The sequence below is a fragment of the Carassius carassius genome, chromosome 34 (genome assembly GCF_963082965.1).
Source record: "Carassius carassius chromosome 34, fCarCar2.1, whole genome shotgun sequence".
NCBI classification, from domain to species: Eukaryota; Metazoa; Chordata; class Actinopteri; order Cypriniformes; family Cyprinidae; genus Carassius; species Carassius carassius.
Window position 1 is genome coordinate 3,297,546 of NC_081788.1, and position 21,344 is coordinate 3,318,889.

A 21,344-nucleotide genomic window follows, 5' to 3' on the forward strand; every position below is an offset into this window, starting at 1 on the left:
ACCGACATTTGATCTTAGCCCATGGCCTCAAACGGGTAAGCCTTTCTGGCCATAAAATATGAAAAGGTTTTCCTTTTTTTTTAAGTTTAACGCCGTTAGTGGAAGGGAAACATTCACTCGGGATTTAAATACTCACGGCATCAGACGAGTAACTCCGCCGGTAGTTTGTCAGAAAAGGCAAGGTTTGCTCGACCGGGAGGCTCTTACAGCATCTGATGGGAATTCAATACTCACTGTATCGGATGGGTGAGCCTTGCCGGTAGTTGGAGAAATATTTACTCCGCTGGGAGCACTTTGCAGCACCTGACAGGGAGTGTGATACTCAGAGCAATTTGAGTTGTCTAAAGGGGATGCTATGAGGATTATTTGCGTAGTTGTTTAGCAAATCCAGTAAGATGCTTTCGATAACTTCAGAAAATCTTTGATCGGCTTGCATTCAAAGTTAAGCGTAGAACGAAATAGAATTTCCTGTCCTGTCAGTGTACCTCGAATAAGTGCCATGGCTTCGTGCTTAAAAATGGCATCGTCATCCGACAGAATTACGTCATAACATCGTTTAACGAACTTTAGCCGCGAAACCTGCATTTAGCCAAAAAAGCCGCAGTGAAAAGGCTGAGCTGCGACGGGAAGCGAGGACAACCCAAGTTGTTATCAGTTCTCAGTTCAGAAGCCTGCATCTCTGATGGTATGGGGTTGCATGAGTGCATTTGGCAGCTTACACATCTGGAAAGGCACCATCAAGGCTGAAAGGTATATCCAAGTTCTAGAACAACATGACAATGCCAGACCACATACTGCATCAATTACAACATCATGGCTGCGTAGAAGAAGGAACCGGATACTGAAATGGCCAGCCTGCAGTCCAGATCCTGCAGTTTCAACTTCCGGCGTACCGCTACGATGGCGTCGCTGACGAGCGCTCTGTGCAAACGTTGCTGTTTTTCGTGTTTTTTTTTTTTGCGTTATTCGTGTTACTTAGTATACTTAATTTTGCTCAGACAGTACAGACTCTACTACAGTATGATCGACAAACACTACTGGACATCCGATCAAATCGGATAACAAAAACTTGTTAACAAAACTTCGGCTCGGAAACAACGCCGCCTCTGAACTCCAGCTTCAGCGTCTACGCGCTCCCTCTGTTGCCGGCTTGCGTCCTAAGACACAGTCGGAAAAGGAGGAAAGGCAAGCGTGCTAGAATTCTATGCAGATCGCGGAAAAGAAGTTGTAATCCTCCTCTCCCTACCATCTTGTTAGCCAACATACAGTCTCTGGATAACAAACTTGACAAACTTAATGCGAGAATCACGTACCAACAGGACATTCGCAACTGCTGCGTTCTGGCTTTCTGTGAGACGTGGTTAAACTCAGAAGTACCCGATACGGCCATTACACCGCCTGGATTCTCCGTTTTTCGTCATGACAGATCGCTAAACTCTGGTAAGAGCAGAGGTGGAGGTGTGTGCTTTATGATTAACACTCGCTGGGGCACTGATGTTACAGTTTTATCTACACACTGCTCCCCTGAGATCGAACTACTCTCCGTTAAAGTGCGCCCCTTCTACCTCCCGCGGGAGTTTAAATCAATAATTCTCACAGTTGTTTACATCCCGCCTCATGTGGACAAAACTAAAGCATTGGACGAACTGTACAGCACCATAAATTCTACCAACACATAAATTTCCCCACTCGAGGTGATCAGACATTAGATCACTGCTATTCAACACTAAAGGACAGTTACAAACCCCTCCCCCGACCAGCATTTGGCAAAGGGGACCACATTAGCATACTGCTGTTACCAGCATACAGACAATGCCTCAAACAGGAAAAAACGGTTCCTAAAACAGTCTACAAATGGAGTGAAGAGGCCATCTCCACAATGCAGGACTGCTTTGATTCCACAGACTGGCAGATGTTTCGAGGTGCAGCAGGAGACAACATACAGGAATACACAGACTCTGTGATAGGCTACATTAACAAATACACAGAGGATGTTGTTCCATCAACTAACGTTAAATCATTTCCAAACCAGAAACCATGGGTCAACGGTGAGGTGCGGGCCAAATTAAGAGCACGGACTGCTGCCTTCAACTCTGGTGATTCAACTGCTTATAAGAAATCCAGGTATGACCTTCAAAGATCAATAAATTCAGCCAAAAGAGACTTTAGGGACAGAGTGGAGTCAGAATATCATGGCTCTGACCCCCAACGCATGTGGAGCAGTCTAAGCTACATCACAGACTACAAAGGAAGGAAAAGCAGTGGTGTGTCTTTGTCTGCCTCTTTACCAGATGAGCTCAATACATATGACATACTATGCTCATTTTGAGGCAGATAATACATTTCCTGCTGTGAAAATACCTGCTGACACTGACACCTGCCCCTTTGTTCTTACCACACACAAAGTGAGTAAGGCCTTCAAGAGAGTCAACGGCCGCAAAGCTCCAGGCCCAGATGGCATACACGGACGTGTCGTGAGGGCCTGTGCTGTCCAGTTAGCAGATGTCTTCAACAACATCTTCAACCTCTCCTTGAGACTTACAGTGATCCCCACATGCTTCAAGCAAACCACCATGATCCCTGTTCCCAAGAAAACTACTGTCTCCTGCCTGAACGACTACCGTCCTGTAGCACTGACATCAGTCATCATGAAGTGCTAGTCAAATCCCACATCTGCTCCTCTCTGCCTGACACCTTGGACCCATTACAATTTGCTTACCGTTCTAACAGATCTACGGATGACGCCATTGCAATGGCCATCCACTCTGCACTAGAACACTTGGAGGGAAGAGACACCTATGTGCGGATGCTGTTTGTTGATTACAGCTCTGCATTTAACACCATCATCCCTACCAAACTCATAGCCAAACTGAATAATCTGGTTCTTAACAGTCACTTATGTAACTGGGTCCTGGACTTCCTTACCGGAAGACCCCAGGTGGTCAGAATTGACAATCACACATCCTCCTCACTTATACTCAGCACTGGTGCCCCACAGGGATGTGTACTCAGTCCTCTCTTGTACTCCCTGTTCACATATGACTGCTCTGCTAAGCATAGCTCCAACACCATCATCAAATTTGCTGACGATACTACTATCCTAGGACTCATCACTAATGGCGATGAGACATCCTACAGAGATGAGGTTAATGCACTCACTACATGGTGTGCTGATAACAATCTCTCTCTAAACGTCAGCAAGACTAAGGAGATGATTGTGGACTACAGGAAGTCACAGAGAGAGGGTCACGTTCCCCTTCATATCAACAGAGAGATAGTAGAGACAGTTAAGAGCTACAAGTTCCTTGGCATTCACATCTCTGAGGATCTTTCCTGGAGCCTACACTCAGAGACCATAGTGAGAACAGCCCGTCAGCGTCTCTACTTCCTGCGGAGACTGAAGAGGTTTGGCATCTCCTCTAACATCATGTAAAACTTCTACCGGTGCACTATAGAGAGCATTCTGACAAGCTGCATCACTGTATGGTACGGCAACTGCTCTTCCTTGGACCGCAAAGCTCTTCAGCGAGTGGTGAGAACAGCAGAGCTCATCATTGGACATAAACTCCCAGCCTTAAAGGACATCTATCAAACTCGCTGCTTGAGAAAGGCTCGCAGCATCATTAAGGACCGCACTCACCCTGCCCATATCCTGTTTGCCACACTGCCATCTGGCAGACGTTTCCGATCCATCCGTTCACGGACAACCAGACTTAAGAACAGCTTCTATCTTCAAGCCATAAGACTACTTAACAATCAGCTGTCCTCCATCTAAAAACGGAATACATGTTGCTCTTATGTTTACTTCATTGTACTTGCACTGCCACTTTTTTTAATATTCCTTCATGTAACTCTGTGACACTTTACAATGACTTTTGGACATTGCTCTTCTCAGGAATACATCTGAATGTGTGCTGCTCTTAAGTTTATTTATTGCATCTGCACTGCCACTTTAATTTTCCTCCATGTAGCTCTATGTCACTCTACAATGAAATTTTAGACACCGTTCTACCCCAGTAATCACAATATTACCTCAGGACTTCTTATGTACACCATAACTCTAAACACTGATTACCTTTATTATACCTGTTATTTCCACTTATTTGTATATAATGCTCTGTTCATGTCTTTCTGTTTAAGGGCACCGTAGTCACTCAAAAATCTCAGTGCTCTCCATGTACGTCTGTGTCTTATGTCTTGTAATTGTCACTGTATGTCTGAGCCTCATCACAAGCATTACATTACATTTATTCATTTAGCTGACGCTTTTATCCAAAGCGACTTACAATTGCTATATATATATATGTCAGAGGTCGCACGCCTCTGGAGCAACTAGGGGTTAAGTGTCTTGCTCAGGGACACATTGGTGTCACACAGTGGATTCAAACCCGGGTCTCTCACACCAAAGGCATGTGTCTTATCCACTGTGCCAACACCACCCCACAAGCATTTGAATGCCCAGTTTTCCCCAGTGTTAACTATGCAAATGACAAATAAATGCCTCTTGACTCTTGACTCTTGAGATCTTTCACCCATAGAAAACATTTGGTGCATCATAAAGAGGAAGATGCGACAAAGAAGACCTAAGACAGTTGAGCAACTAGAAGCCTGTATTAGACAACAATGGGACAACATTCTTATTCCTAAACTTGACTAACTTGTCTCCTCAGTCCCCAGACGTTTGCAGACTGTTATAAAAAGAAGAGGGGATGCCACACAGTGGTAAACATGGCCTTGTCCCAACTTTTTTGAGATGTGTTGATGCCATGACATTTAAAATCAACTTATTTTCACCTTACAATTATACATTTTCTCAGTTTAAACATTTGATATGTCATCTATGATGTATTCTGAATAAAATATTGATATTTGAAACTTCCACATCATTGCATTCTGTTTTTATTCACAATTTGTACAGTGTTCCAATTTTTTGGGAATCGGGTTTGTGTGTGTGTGTATATATATATATATATATATATATATATATATATAAAATACTATTTTTTAAAACATTTCTGTCAGCCAATGATAATTATAAAAGAACACATCACAAGCATAGATCAGTGGCCGAGAGCGCATCTGATTGACAGATAAACCATGAGCTCTATCAGTTATTAATGTTATAGTTATTTTGTTTCAGTGTACAGTTTGTTATAATCGTACAAAGTATACAGTCAAAGTTAACTTCATCATTCAGCTGAACTGTTTCTGATTCTGATCGATTACTGATTCTTGTAATCAATTCCTATCAATTCCAGAACAAGGAATTGAAATTGAAATCGATTCCAAAAATTGTGGAATCGAACAGCTCTAATGGCTGCCCATTGTTCCAGGTGTGTGTTCACTGCTGTGTGTGTGCACTTTGGATGGGTTAAATGCAGAGCACGAATTCTGAGTATGGGTCACCATATTGGCTGTATGTCACATCTCTTATCACTGAAAAATAATTTAACAGTGTGATTAAGAGTATGTCACATTAGTGTTAATTTTGTCAGCTATTTTGAGTTTTAGTCTTAATCTTAGTTCCGTGTTAAATGTCCTTGTTAGTTTTTATCATATTTAGTCAACCTTATTCTATTTAGTTTTAGTCAAGTTTTAGTCAAGTTTTAGTCGACTAAAAGTCTCAACATTTTAGTCTTGTTTTGGTCAAAGAAAATCTAAATTATTTAGTCTAGTTTTAGCCAAAGAAATCATTAAGTATTTTAGTCTAATTTTAGTCAATGAAAACTTGACATTTTAGCAATAAGATTATTATTAGTTAACCATACAGCAGTGTTAATTTTGGCAGCCATTTTTAATTTAGTCTTAATCTAAAGTACATTTTAGTTATCATATTTAGTCAACCTTGTCCTGTTTTTGTTTAGTCAAGTTTAAGACAATTAAATGTATGAGCATTTTAGTCAGGTTAGTAAAATTTTCATCATGCTATAATGGTTAAACTGATAGAAATTATTTGTACTCAAAATTATAATCGTAATGAGAAAAGAAAAGGTAAGTGCTAGTATTAGTTGGTCAAGTGCTGGTGAAAAAGATGTCTTTAGATGTTTTTTGAAAATGTATAAAGACTCTGTTCAAGAGTGTTCATACTGTTCAAGTATATAATGTGGACTCATACATGGTGTATTTTACAATATTTTTACTATTGCACTAATTTATCATAATGCAATAGTAAAACAACATAAACGGGGCAAAAATGCATTTTATGTTTAGAAACATTTTGAGTCTCCCCCTCCCTTGGCTCACAGTGCTTTGGTCCAAAGGCCTCTTTTACATCACCTACACACACACAAGTCCAGTAAGTGAGAACAAAGTCAATAGTTGCGAAACTCCAGTAAGGTTGTCTAAGCTATTTTATACACTTTCAGATGAAGAGATTATTTTATTTTTTATAACAGATCTATTTTTTGATGAGTCGTTATGTTAGCAATAATAAGATTACCTGCTTGACTGAAAGGGTTGCCAGGTTTTCACAACAAAACCCACCCTATAACTACTCAAAACTAACCCAAAAGTAGCCCAAACTAACCGTGTTTCGAGGGCGTCCCCTGGTATAAATCGGATTCCGGGGGCTAAAATACACATGATTGGGGTTGCTTCAACACCAGGACATGAAAAACAACCAACTGAAACAGTGGTAAAGTAGCCCAATTCCACAGGAAAACCGCAGACTTGCTAACACTGTCACAGACAGAAATGTCTACAATGGACACGAGCGCTCTCGCAGCGTGACCACAATTTGAAGTTTTCTTATTTGGCACGGTCTCCCTGCTGCATTAGTAAGACTTTCTTCTGTATTATTTTTGTCCCCTTCAAAAATTGCTCTTGAGAAATTTTATGTTAATTGCTGTAAAATACTGGACAATTCAAAATTATGTAAAGCCTCCAGTTCTTTGAGCAGTAAAGAAAATCTGCTATGCATTGTGCACTGCAGAATGTCTATAAATGTTGAATGAGGTTTACATATGGGAACTAAATTCATGAAATGCTTTAGGAATTACTATATATAAATGATTATCCTAAAATATCAAAATAGAACAGCCTAGACCTAAACTATACCTTATAAAACTCATATTCCTAAAAGGTGAGCAATCAGAGGACATAAAGAATCTTATGTTGTAAAGCAGACAATGGACATTGGTTTTGTTCATACACTTGTGAGCTGACTTGCTGACTACTCCCTACATTGGCAGCATCTAATTGAATCTGAACCCAACAGGTGACCAATTTGAAACTGTACATAGGCAGTGGCTGGTCCTCAGCAAACAATTAAAGTAGCTATTTGCTACTTTTGCTATAATTTGCTATTTTTATTTTATTTTATTTTATTATCAATGATTAAATGTCCTTTAGACCTGAACTAAGTAAGCCACAAGCTCTAAAATAAACTATGCTGGCAATAGTACATTCCCTGCCTATGTGCTGTAGTTATTGGCGATTCTATTGTACGGAATGTGAAAATAGAGACACCAGCCACCATAGTCCACTGTTTACCAGGAGCCAGAGCGGATGACATCTTGGCAAATTTAAAAGTGCTGGCTAATGCTAAATGTAAATTCAGTAAGATTGTTATTCACGCTGGCGAATTTTAGGGGCAGACCTGACCTGTTGAAAAGAGACGGTCTTCATCCCTCATGGGATAATGCCTCTCTTCTCTCTAGTCAAGTCAAGTCAAGTCACCTTTATTTATATAGTGCTTTAAACAAAATACATTGCGTCAAAGCAACTGAACAACATTCATTAGGAAAACAGTGTGTCAATAATGCAAAATGATAGTTAAAGGCAGTTCATCATTGAATTCAGTGATGTCATTTCTGTTCAGTTAAATAGTGTCTGTGCATTTATTTGCAATCAAGTCAACGATATCGCTGTAGATGAAGTGACCCCAACTAAGGAAGCCAGAGGCGACAGCGGCAAGGAACCGAAACTCCATCGGTGACAGAATGGAGAAAAAAACCTTGGGAGAAACCAGGCTCAGTTGGGGGGCCAGTTCTCCTCTGACCAGACGAAACCAGTAGTTCAATTCCAGGCTGCAGCAAAGTCAGATTGTGCAGAAGAATCATCTGTTTCTGTGGTCTTGTCCTGATGGTACTCTGAGACAAGGTCTTTACAGGGGATCTGTATCTGGGGCTCTTGTTGTCCTGGTCTCCGCTGTCTTTCAGGGCAGTAGAGGTCCATTCTAGGTACTGATCCACCATCTGGTCTGGATACGTATTGGATCCGGGTGACTGCAGTTACCCTCTGATCTGGATACAGACTGGATCTGGTGGCTACGGTGACCTCGGAATAAGAGAGAAACAGACAAATATTAGCGTAGATGCCATTCTTCTAATGATGTAGCAAGTACATAGGGTGTTATGGGAAGTGTCCCAGGTTCCGGTTTATTTAATTAATGCAGCCTAAAAATCCTTTAACTGATTTGGATATTAAAAGCATATTAGTATGTTATGTGTAAGCCAGGTTAAAGAGATGGGTCTTTAATCTAGATTTAAACTGCAAGAGTGTGTCTGCCTCCCGAACAATGTTAGGTGAGTTATTCCAGAGTTTAAGCGCCAAATAGGAAAAGGATCTGCCGCCCGCAGTTGATTTTGATATTCTAGGTATTATCAAATTGCCTGAGTTTTGAGAATGTAGCGGACGTAGAGGAGGTGCTAAACCATTCAGGGCTTTATAAGTAATAAGCAATATTTTAAAATCTATACGATGTTTGATAGGGAGCCAGTGCAGTGTTGACAGGACCGGGCTAATATGGTCATACTTCCTGGTTCTAGTAAGAACTCTTGCTGCTGCATTTTGGACTAGCTGTAGTTTGTTTACTAAGCGTACAGAACAACCACCCAATAAAGCATTACAATAATCTAACCTTGAGGTCATAAATGCATGGATTAGATGGATCACTTGTACAACAAAAGGCACTTTTAATCACTTGTACAACAAAAGACTGCTTTGTAACTAATATTCCTGATTTATCTGAATTCCTTTGCCCATCCAAATACTCAGAACTTAAAAGAATCTATGGCCTCTCTCTTTTCTAGCGTTTTAGATACGGTTTCTCCTTTACGCTTAAGGAAGAAGACACCGTGGTATAATGAGCAGACACGCACCCTAAAGAGAGAGCAGCCCTAAAGAGAGCAGCCCGGAAAATGGAGCGCAGCTGGAGGAAAACGTCTCGGTTACATCTACATCCCGAGAAGGGAACGAGACGATGCGTCGATAACGCCTTGGGAACGCATACTGTGTGAGTGCGTCTGAAGCATCCATGTCAACTAGTCCAATGGCAAGAGTGAGCGTCAGGAGTGACGTCAAAGCCCATGAATTGATAAAAACCCCAACCGGAGCAACCGGTGTTAGCTTCGACAGTGCCGAAGCAAGTCGATCACAGCAACGAAGAAAGTATGGCAGGGAGACGCATCGTCTCATTCCCTTCTCGGGGAACTGAGGTTACAGACGTAACCGAGACATTCCCCATTGAGGGAGAGACGATGACGCCTTGGGAACGAGAATACCCAAACCGCCATATTACAAGTGCCTGAGTGTCAGCCAGAAAAAACCAACACCTCAAGAATTAAAAAACCTGAGACCCAGGAGTAGCTTCCAGGTCTAGGCTATAAAACCTGACGAATGTGAGTGGCGAGGACCAGCCTGCCGCATCACAAACATCCTGAAGAGAGGCCCCAGATAATAGGGCTCTAGAGGCCGCCATACTCCTAGTAGAATGAGCTCTGACCCCCAAAGGGCACAGTAGGTCAGAAGACTCATAGGCAAGAAGGATAGCCCCAACTATCCACTTACTAAGTGTCTGTTTAGTGGCAGGAAGACCTATCTTAGGTGACCCAAAGTAAACAAACAGCTGATCGGATTTCCGAAAAGAAGAAGTCCGATGAACATAAGTGTCCAATGCTCGAACCGGGCATAAGAGGTTAGACTTTTCCTGGTCCGATGATGCAAACGGGGGAGGACAGAAAGCCTGCAGAACAATAGGTCTCGGAACAAAGGTTGGTACCTTAGGGACGTATCCCTGCTTAGGGTAGAGAAATGCTTTGACCATCCCAGGTGCAAATTCAAGGCAGGTGGGAGAAACCGTGAGAGCCTGAAGGTCTCCGACTCTTTTAAGGGACGAAATAGCATGGAGAAAAGTAGTCTTAAATGAAAGAAACTTCTCAGAGACTGAATCTAGGGGTTCAAAAGGAGCCCTAGAAAGGCCTTCTAAAACTATAGTCAGGTCCCAGGTCGGCACTCTAGTACGAGTTGCAGGTCTCAGCCTCAAGGTGCCACGAAGGCAACGAGAGATAAGAGGGTCTCGACCCAGAGATGCACCACCCACTGGGGCGTGGAAAGCCGAAATGGCTGCCACGTAAACCTTTAAGGTGGATGGACATAGACCAGAAGTGAAGCGGTCTTGTAAAAACTCAAGAACTGAGCCAACAAAACAGTGGACGGGGTCACACTGATGTTGGTAACACCAAGAAGAAAAAACATTCCATTTGAGTCTATAAAGTTTCCTCGTAGCTTGAGCTCTGGAGCTAAGAATGGTCTCCACAACCTCAGTTGAGAGACCACTCTCTATGAGTTGCGCCCCCTCAAAGGCCACACCCAAAGCTTCCAAATCTCTGGCCGGGGGTGAAATATAGTGCCCCCTGCCTGAGATAGAAGGTCTTTCCTGATCGGGATCTCCAAGGGAGGACTGTCGAGGAGATGAATCAGGTCCGCAAACCAGATTCGAGTCGGCCAGTGTGGAGCTACGAGAAGTAGACTTACTCCGTCCTGGAGGACTCTCTCCAGAACTCCTGGGAGCAGAGCAACAGGGGGAAAGGCATACAGACGTAGCCTCGACCACGTCTGAACCATAGCGTCCAACCCCAGGGGGGGCTGGATGAGTAGGGAAGAACCATAGTGGACAGTGCGCCGTGTACTGAGACGCAAACAGATCCACTTCTGCTTGGCCATAAGATTCCCATATGAGCTCCACCACCTCGGGCTGAAGCCTCCATTCCCCTGGCCTCAGCACCTGTCTCGACAGGGTGTCCGCTCCAATATTCTGAGTCCCTGGGATATACATTGCTCTCAGAGAGCGTAATTTCCCCAGGGACCACAGGAGGATCTGGTGCGCTAATTTGCAGAGTGGGTGCGAGCGCAGACCCCCCTGACGGTTGATGTAAGAGACCACCGATGGGCAGGAAATGCCTCAAAGCTTTGAAGACAGCCATTATCTCCAGGCAGTTGATGTGCCAGGAGTGATGATGGCTCTCCCACAGACCCTGAGCTGAGCGGCCTTCCATTACCGCTCCCCAGCTGGTAAGGGAAGCATCTGTCGAGATGGTAACCCGATGACAAAGAGTTCCCAATACCAGACCCTGGGACAGGAACCAGTGTTCTCTCCATATGACCAAGGCGCGGAGACACCGCCACGTGATCTTGATCGTACAAAGTGGGTTTCCCCTTGGGGAGAACCATCTGGTCCTGAGCCACCACTGTAAAGGTCTCATGCCCAGCAGGCCAAAGGGGATCACATTGGACGCTGCTGCCATGAGACCCAACAATCTCTCGAACTGTTTCACAGTGCGTGACTGGCCTAGCTTTAGCTCTAATGTGGCTGTGAGGATGTTGGCTATACGAGCGGGCGAAAGAGTGGCTCGCATCGTGACCGAATCCCATACCACCCCAAGAACAGTGGTCCTCTGTAATGGAGACAGCACACTCTTCTTGGTATTGAGCCTCTAACCCAACTTCTGTATATGAGCGAGGACGACATCTCGATGACGAACCGCCATGACGAGCGGGGCCAGAGCTGAGGCTGCAGCTTCGTGAATGTGTGGCGTGAGAGAGCTAGACCAAAGGGAAGTACCCGATACTGGTATTCTTTGCCCCCGAAAGAAAACCTTAGGAACTTCCTGTGCTGAGGGAGGATGGAGATATGGAAGTACGCATATTTTAGGTCTATCATGACGAACCAGTCCTCGGATCTGATTTGAGTCACGATCTTTTTGAGTGTCAGCATCTTGAATTTTAATTTCTGAACTGTACGATTCAACAGACGAAGATCTAAAATGGGACGCAGCCCTCCATCCTTTTTTGTCGGGAGGATACACCTGCTCTATAGCATTTTTCGCTAACAGAGATTTTACATCTTGCTCCATGACCAGAGCCTACTCGGGATGCACTACTGTGAGCAACACCCCGTTGTAGCGTGGGGGACAAGAACCGAACTGGATTCTGTAACCCTTCTCTACTATCTGCAGGACCCATTGAGATATATTCAGCAGACTTTTCCATTCTGTCAGACATTCTACTAAGGGAACCTCTCGAGGCTGGCCTCTGGTGTAATTTGAACAGCTAGTTCGGGGACCTGAATCCGAAGCACAGGAACCACCCGAGCTAACCGCTCTTGAACCCCCCTCAGAGGGAGCGAGCCTGATGCAGCGTCTGGGAGACACAGCGCCTGAGACCCGCTGGAGACCGCTGCGCCGTGAGACACCAAGGGTGGCGCGGTTGGCAGGACAGCCCCGTGAGAGCACCGAGACCGGACGGGCACCGTATACTGAGGTGTACATCGCACCGTCTCGATTGGGGCTGCCCTCACAGGTCTGACCCATTTGGCGTCAGGACCTTTTCTTCTGAGCCGAAGCTTTCTTAGCGAGAAGAACGGTCCTCAGATCCGGCTTCTGCTTAGATTGCTTTGGCTGTGAGTGCTGGCTCGGTCCCCGTGATTTTTGAGGAGGAGCGCGAGATGCAACACTCTCTTTTTGAAAAACACGATATGAGGAGCATGATGGCTGGGGCTGCCTTGCACGCCCAGCAGCCTCAGGAGGATTAGATCAGCGAGGGAGAAAACTTTTAAAAGCTTCAGATTGCTTTTTATTTTTTTGAAATCTTTCAACCACTTCATTCACAGCATCACCAAACAGACCTTCATGAGAAATGGGAGCGTCTAAAAGGAAAGATCTATCTTTATCTTTAATATCTGAAAGGTTAATCCAAAGGTGTCTTTCTGTAGAAACCAAAGCAGCCATAGATCTACCAATAGCATGTGCTGTTTCTTTAGTCGCCCCGAGAGATAAATCCGTAGCCTGACGAAGTTCACGAATTTCGTCACGGCTGACTCCCTCACTGTTATCTAACTCCCCCAGCAGCTCAGCCTGATAAGCCTGTAGCAAAGCCATCGAGTGAAGGCAAGCTCCCGCCTGACCTGCTGCTGTGTAAGCTTTACTCACTAAATTTTATGTGATCTTTAACCCTCTGGAGTCGATTAACGCGGATACGCGTTATGAGTCATTTTCTCCTGATAACCCCAAAAGAACTTAAATTACAGTTTCAGTTTTAATCATACAGATAAGAGCAATACATCAATCGAATCTGTAAAGGGTCTACTTTTTTTTGGATACAGACATAATAACAACAAAACTTTGTGCACTTATAAAATAAAGATGACAAACAAGGTGTGCTGTCTGCAGCCTTTGTCTGCGCTGATCTTCATTTACAAACACGTCATTAAAATGAACTGTAACTCCGTGAATACTCAACGAACAGACATGAGAGAGATATCTATAGAAAGCTTGACTTGTCTACTTTTAAACTAAACAAGTGCCGCCGAAAATAACAGAAGATATTCTGTGATAAAGTAATCCATATTAAAACAACGCGATGTCCGTTTTTCACGTCTCCCTTCATTATATCTAATGTGACCACGCCCCCGCGCTGAACGCTCTATTCAGATTCAAACTGAAGCGCGCGGCTTGAATATGCCCATACAGAAGAAAAAGCAGCCAGACTGTTCTTCAAGTTTTTATTTTACTGTTTGCTTCGCGATGAGAGGAATAAGACATAATTCACCCCAAAAAGATGTGATGTGGTTGAGGATTTGAGAAATGGATTTCCTCAGAAAAAAAAGAATGAAGCACTTTATTCAGCAGAGATCATAAACATGAGTAAGTCTCTTTTTATTTATTTATATACTTGTACTAGTTTTCACATAACGTGTAAACATTTTACTAGTTAGTCTTTTTCCAAACTATAATTCCTGACTAAATGTAAAATCAAGTGAAATATTATAAAGTTTCAATAACAATATACAATACTATACCATTCAAAAGCTTGATGTTAATAATATAAATGTAACAAATAAATGTAACTGTGACAAATGTAACAAAAAGTGGTGTTCTTATAATTTATCCCCCCTAAAAAAACTGAAAAATATTCTCAGCTCTTTTCAACATTAATAATAATAATAATAGTAATGGTAATAATAATAATAACAATAAATGTTTTTTTTGGTAGAAAATAAGATTGTTAAAAGGATTTCTGAAGGATTGTGTGACTTGAGTAATGGTTAAAAAAATTTGTTTGAAAGTCAGCTTTGATTGTTCCTAATAAACTGTTTAACTGCTCCCCCAAGTGGATATTAAATTATGTTGTGGGATAATTAAATATATTCTAAATAAACTACAAACATAAAATTATATACATTTATTTTGTCTTCACCTTCTTTCTTGTAACTCCTTCCTCTCAGTGGCACAGATGACTGAAAGGCTCATTATGCAGGCCTTTGTCTTCTCAGGTGTAAATCACAATGATATTCATGATAGTTGATGCCTACTTGCATATGACTTTTACCAACAAAAAGTGTCTTATAAAATTTAAATCAATATATGGTTTTCTGTAAGTGAGTAAACAAGATAATTTTCACATAATTTAGAAAGAAAAATTCTAGGCTACAAGCTCCAGTTCTCAAAAATCCCAGGAACCATTGTTCTTTATGTTTTTTTTTTTTTTTGCCTTATTCAAGTGTTTTAACATTTTTTGTTTTTCACTAACCACGCATAACATTTTTTTTTCTTAAAAACACAATCATGTACATACATGCTGCTCACATATTATTATAGCCCAGTTTGTGCTGATTACAGTGAGATTAGACTTTAACCATTTAGATATTTATAAGAAACTGAAAAAAGCACAAAGGGCATAACAAAACTTCTCCAGGCCCCAAAAATACCCTTAGACTCCAGAGGGTTAAAGGCTTCGTGGGCAAAGTCGGGTTCTTAATAGACGAAGCTAAACCAGGGGAAAGATAGCTCACGAGCGTCTGTTCCGCCCGGGGCATCGCTTCATAACCATTTTCTTTCAGCCCTCTTATATCAGAAAGGCTGAAATGATATGGCTTATTCCACGATCTAGACAGCTCACTGTGAAGATCAGGAAAAACTGGAAGACCCCGTGATGTAGGAGATGTTTTAGAAGACAGAAAACGCTCTTCTAATTTGCTTTTAGGACGAGCGCTCTGTTTATCAGATGGCCAAGATATATGTAACTTATCTACAGCTCGTGTTAATACATCAACCAACTCCTCATATGCTGGGGAAAGAGATGGCGAATCCTCTTCCCCCCTCATTGTGTCACCTTCACTGCCCATTACATCTAACTCCTCGGCGCTAGAGCAACGAAGCAATGAGCTCTCCCCCCGGGCGGAAGAAGCCGCGGGGTGGGCTTCCGACACCAGAGTTTGAGCTATGGATCTCCCAGGTAAGGGAGGAGAAAGAGCCCTCGGACCCGTCTCTAACCCCGCTGAGAGATCCATTTGCAAACCCCAGGAATGCATTCTCCGTTCTGCCTCGGCAGAAGCGGGTCCTGCACCCTGAGGAGCGCGAGGCTTGCCGCTCTTCTCATCAAAGAGTGACAAGCGGGAGCGGAGCATGCGAAGCGAAAGCTTCTCACAATGCGGGCAATCAGTCTCCACAAAGGCTGATACCGCATGCTCCACTCCCAAACAAACTACACAAAGCTCGTGTGTATCCCCACCCGTTAAATACCGCGGGCAGGGAGAAGCACACTGTTTGAATAGTTGCTTCGCCATGTATATAAACTTTGAACAAGACAACAGTAAATATGACAGACAGGTTTGACACAGATCGCTTGCTGAGGCACAGAAAGCTAACACCGGTTGCTCCGGTTGGGGTTTTTATCAATTCCTGGTCATGACGTCACTCCTGACGCTCACTCTCGCCATTGGACTAGTTGACATGGATGCCTCAGACGCACTCACGCAGAATGCATTCCCAAGTTATCGACGCATCGTCTCTCCCTCGATGGGGAACTAGAGGTATTTCTAGAGGTGGTTACAAGTGGTCTGCAGTACTGGCAAATTCTCTGAAATGCCTTTGGAGACAACTTATGGTAGAGAAGTGAACATTTAATTCATGGGCATCAGCTCTAGTGGACGGACATTCCTGCAGTCAGCATGCCAATTGCACGCTCCCTCAAAACTTGCAACATCTGTGGCATTGTGCTGTGAGATAAAATACATATTTTAGAGTAGCCTTTTATTGTGGCCAGCCTAAGGCTCACGTGTGCAATAATCATGCTGTCTAATCTGCATTTTGATATGCCACACCTTGAGGTGGATGGATTATCTCTGCAAGAGAGAAGTGCTCACTAACACAGATCTGTAAACAATATTTGAGAGAAATAGCCCTTTTGTGTACATAGAAAAAGTCTTAGATCTTTGAGTTCAGCTCATGAAAAATGGGGGCAAAAACAAAAGTGTTTCATTTATAATTTTGTTCAGTGTAATAATCTAGAACATTGTCTAAGACTTGATGGCTGCTCTGTCAATTCTTCATCATCAGTTAGGAAAATAGGTGTGTTATTTGATAGCACTCTTTACTTTGAAAGTCACATTTCTAGCATTTGTTAAACTGCATTTGTCCATCTCAGAAATATATCTAAATTACGACCTATGCTCTAAATGTCAAATTCAGAAACTTTTATTCATCTGTTCATGATCTCAAGTTTAGATTATTATAATGGTATATTGGGTGGATGTTCTGCACACTTAATAAACAAACTCCAGCTAGTCCAAAATTCAGCAGCTTAAGTTCTTACTAGAACCAGGAATTATGACCATATTAGCCCGGTTCTGTCAACACTGCACTGCCTCCCTATAAAACATCTTACAGATTTTAAAATCTTGCTTATTACTTATAAAGCCCTGAATGGTTTAACACCTCAGTATTTGAACAAGCTCTTATTGCACTATAGTCCTCCACGACCACTGCATTCTCAAAACTAATAATACCTCGAATATCAAAATCAACTGCAGGAAGCAGATCCTTTTCCTACTTAGCTCCCAAACTCTGGAGTAACCTACCTAACATTGTTTGGGAGGCAGACACACTCTGTCAGTTTAAATCTAGATTAAAAACCCATCTCTTTAACCTGGCTTACACATAACACACTAACAATTTTCTAATATTCAAATTTGATTTTTAGGCTGCAATAATTAGGAAATCCCGAACCGGGAACACTTTCCATAACACACGATGTACTTGCTACATCGTTACAAAAATGGCATCTACGCTAATATTAGTCTGTTTCTCTCTTATTCCGAGGTCACTGTAGCCACCAGACCCAGTCTGTATCCAGATCAGAGGGCCACTGCAGTCACCTGGATCCAGTACGTATCCAGCCCAGATGGTGGATCAGCACTTAGAAAGGACCTTTAGAGCCAATGTCAGCGGAGACCAGGACAACTAGAGACCCAGATACAGATCCACAGTCAAGATCTTGTCTCCTAGATGGCCATTGGGACAAGACCACAGGAAACAGATTATTCTTGCCTGGAATTGAACTGCTGGTTTCGTCTGGCCAGAGGAGAACTGGCCCCCTGACTGAGCCTGGTTTCTCCCAAGGTTTTTTCTCCATGCTGTCACCAATGGAGTTTTGGTTCCTTGCCGCTGTTGCCTTTTGCTTACTTAGTTGGGGACACTTCATTTCCAGCAATTTCGTTGACTTGATTGCACAGATCCTATTTAAACTGAACTGAGCTGGATGATGACATCACTGAATTCAATGTTGAACTGCCTTTTTGCATGATTGACACTATTTTCCTATTAAATGCTGTTCAGTTTCTGTTACAATCTGTATTGTTAAAAGCGCTATATAAATAAAGGTTAAAAAAAAGTTGTGGGTTTCATCTGCTAAATGCATAAATGTAAATGTAAATTAAGACTTTTAAATTAAGACAGACACTTTCTGTGTCTGTTTGCCTCTTTAAGAAGAATCGCTTCATGTATTCCCCAACTGTAAGTCGCTTTGGTTAAAAGCATCAGCAAAATGACTAAATGTAAATGTAGAATTCTCACATTTTTAATTTGTGGTTTTATTCAATACATAAATACAAATTACCCTCAATTTCAAAGACAGTTTAACTAGGTAAGCATTTGATGACCTGTTTGAAAATTCCAAACAGCCTTTATGTATAATTAAACATTAAAAGCTAATAATATCCCACTATAAATTAATATGTCCCTTATTAATGTCCTTGTCCTTATCAATGTAAAAAGCCTTTTGCTTACCTATAGTTGACAGGCCAGCGGACCATCCACATGCGGTGGTAGGACAGGGAGGTGACGGAGAAGCAGGTGACCAGGGTAAGGGTGTAGAAGGTAGAGACAAACACCTTGCAAAGTCCTTCGTTCCATTCATAGTTTGAGTGCTGTCGCCGCAACTGAATGACGCAATACATGGTGATAGGAATACCCATGTTGAGTATGTGTGTCCCAGCCAGTGTGCAGATGAGGAATTCCAGAGGCTTCCACTTCTTCTGCTTGGCGCTTACACTCAGGATTCCCCAGGCATTGGCCAGGATGGACACTCCTGAGCAGACCAGCCAGGCCAGTGCATTAGTGCTGATGACCTCATCGTTCATGATGGAGAAACCTGTGAGAGCTGATGGGGGGTGGAATGGCAAAAGGTGTGGGAGCAGCCGTGGACAGAGACAGATGCCAGGCCCAAACAGACATTCCTACAGGGACGGACAGTCCTTCCACTGGATGTGCTAAGAGGACGGGGAGGGGGGCATAGCAAATTGAGGGGGCAGTGGGGTCGGGTAGAAGAGGAGCACACGCGCTGACACTGCCGTAATAATCCTGCAAAAAAAAAAAAAAAAAATAGAACAGAAAATAAAATAAAAGACAGATTTTATAAACATGTGAAGAGAATGAACAAGAATATAGAGACAAAGAAAAGACAGATGGAAGACTTATAGTGGCATAGTTAATTATATGCAACTAGATTCAGAATTCCTACACCTACTGACCACTGAATTTTCATGACTTTACCACTCATTTATGGTTTATAGAAATCCTTTATATAGACACTGCTGGGCCGGATTACAATTTGTATTTCAGTAACCAGTTTTGGGAAGTTTATTTTGGAAATGCAATAGGTTATAGATTACAAGTTACCCTATTAAAAATGTAGTGTAACTATTTCAGTTACTTTATTAATGTAACTGATTACATTTTATTAGACTTTGATTATTTTTCTAAATTTCTAATGTTTTCAACTGTCATTTTCAAACATATAAACCAGGCAGGTTTAAAATTACAGTAGTGCCCCAATTCCAGAAAAGTTAAGAAGTGTTGTAAAATGCAAAAAAAAAAAAAAAAGAAAAATAATGATTTTTTTCATTCTCTTTAAATTTAAATTTGGAAAAGATTTTCAAACTTTACACTGAACAACTTAAATGTATTTTGTAAATATAAACAAATTTGGATTTTGATGGCTGCAACAAACTAAAAAAAGACAGAGGCTAAATAAAAGTAAAAAGGTTATAGAATATCCAACTTAAAATGTTTTGAAACAGTTCACTGTAAGCAGGTGAATTGGTAATAGGTGAGGGTATCATGTTCGGGTATAAAATTATATTAGTATTCTGATTCTGAAAAAGGGAGCATCTCAGTCTTTGCAAGCAAAGCTGGATCATGGCTCATCACTTTGTGCCAAATTCCATGATAGAAGTGTCAAATAGATCAAAAATTGCATGTATTAATGCAAAATCACAAAGAATTTAGGTATTTCACCAACTACCATACATAATATTGTGAAAATATTCAGAGAATGCAGAGAATCTCAGTTACCCTGTGTATGGTGAGGAAGGAAACCTCAGTTAAATGTATTTGAGCCGTCATGCTGCAGTGTTAAATATAGCAGCATGGGCTCAGGAGTGCTTCTGAAAACTGCTGTCACTTAACACAGTCTGTTGCTGGATTAATAAATGCAACCTGAATCTCTGTTACTTTGCGAGAAAGCTCTACATCAATTTTATGCAGTGATTCCGCAGGGTACTCTGGCCAGTGCTCATTTCAGATAGTCAAAAAGACAGTGGAAATGTTTGCTGTGCTCGGATGAGTCCACATTTAAACTGGTTTCTGAGAAAAATGGATGTTGAGTTCTCAATTTGTGGCATTTATGCAAAGACACCATTGACATGGAAGCATATATTGGAATTGTACAGAGACATAAAATGCCATCAGTGTGCTTTCGTTGTTACAGATGAGGTAGTGCTAAACGTAAAACAAAGTGAGAGAAGAGGATCTGGAACAAATAAGGAGTTTACTGATGACGAAGGAGGTACAGACTATATTAACAAGATTGCATTTAGCATACATTCAAACACATCAACAATCACGGACGAGGAGGAACTGAACAGAACGGGTATTTATACACACAGAAGTTAATGAGGGAACTGGAGACAGGTGCGGAATAATCCATTAACTAAAACAAGAAGAGGAAGGTGACCAAATAAGGGAACAAAAGTTCATTAACATGACAGTTCGCCCCCTCCCGGAACGGTGCGTCCTCGCACCGCAAGAGGAATACCAGCGGAGGGAGGGTGGTGGTTCTGGAGGCGGGCGAGGAGCAGGCCAGGAGCAGGTGACGAGGGAGCATGGAGGTAGGGACCAGGGCGGAGTGGATGGAGGGAGGAGCCAGGGAGGAGCCCAGAGCAGGAGGAGAAGGGGCCGACGACACCAGGGGGCCGACAGGCAGAGACTGCACCGGTGGGTGAGGAGCCCAAGATGGAGCAGCACAGCCGCAGAGCCAGGTTGACGTCGAGGATCCGGAGGGCCTAGGTGGAGCAGAAGGCTCTGGCGACCAAGGCGGAGGCAGGGTCCTGGAAGACCGCTGTGGAGCCGGAGTGACTGAGGATGATGGTGGAACCAGAGGGAAGGAGGAGCCTGACAGAGCTGGAGGGATGGAGTGACGAGGTGAAACTAGAGGAATGGAGTCCCAAGGTGGCGGATGGTCGACGACTGACCAAGGTGGAGCCGGAGGGACGAGGGAGCCCGGTGGAGCAGGTGGGATGCCAGGCCACGGTGGAGACGAGGGAGCTAAGAGCCAAGGCGGAGCCGCTGGGTCAAAGGACCGAGGAGGAGTCCAGGGCTCGGAGGCTGGAGGTGGAGACAGGGCCTTAACACGCCAAGGTTAGTCCAGCGGAGAACCATCGCGCCCAGATGGCGCGGACTGAGGGTGAGCAGCAGGGATGACGAGGAACTGGCTGGTCTAGGAGGGGG

The 21,344-nt window shown here is 42.9% G+C and overlaps 1 protein-coding gene across 4 annotated transcripts in view; it reads right to left on the bottom strand.

Moving 5' to 3' along the window:
* The window catches only part of LOC132115325 (probable G-protein coupled receptor 153), a 78,198-nt gene that overhangs the window by 15,544 nt on the left and 41,310 nt on the right, over positions 1–21,344 (bottom strand). For all 4 annotated transcript variants that reach the window (XM_059523726.1, XM_059523728.1, XM_059523725.1 and 1 more), the window contains exon 2: positions 18,345–18,917. In XM_059523726.1, coding sequence (XP_059379709.1) covers positions 18,345–18,697 — 353 coding nt within the window. In that variant the 5' untranslated portion in view covers positions 18,698–18,917. The remainder of the gene's footprint in view (positions 1–18,344; positions 18,918–21,344) is intronic.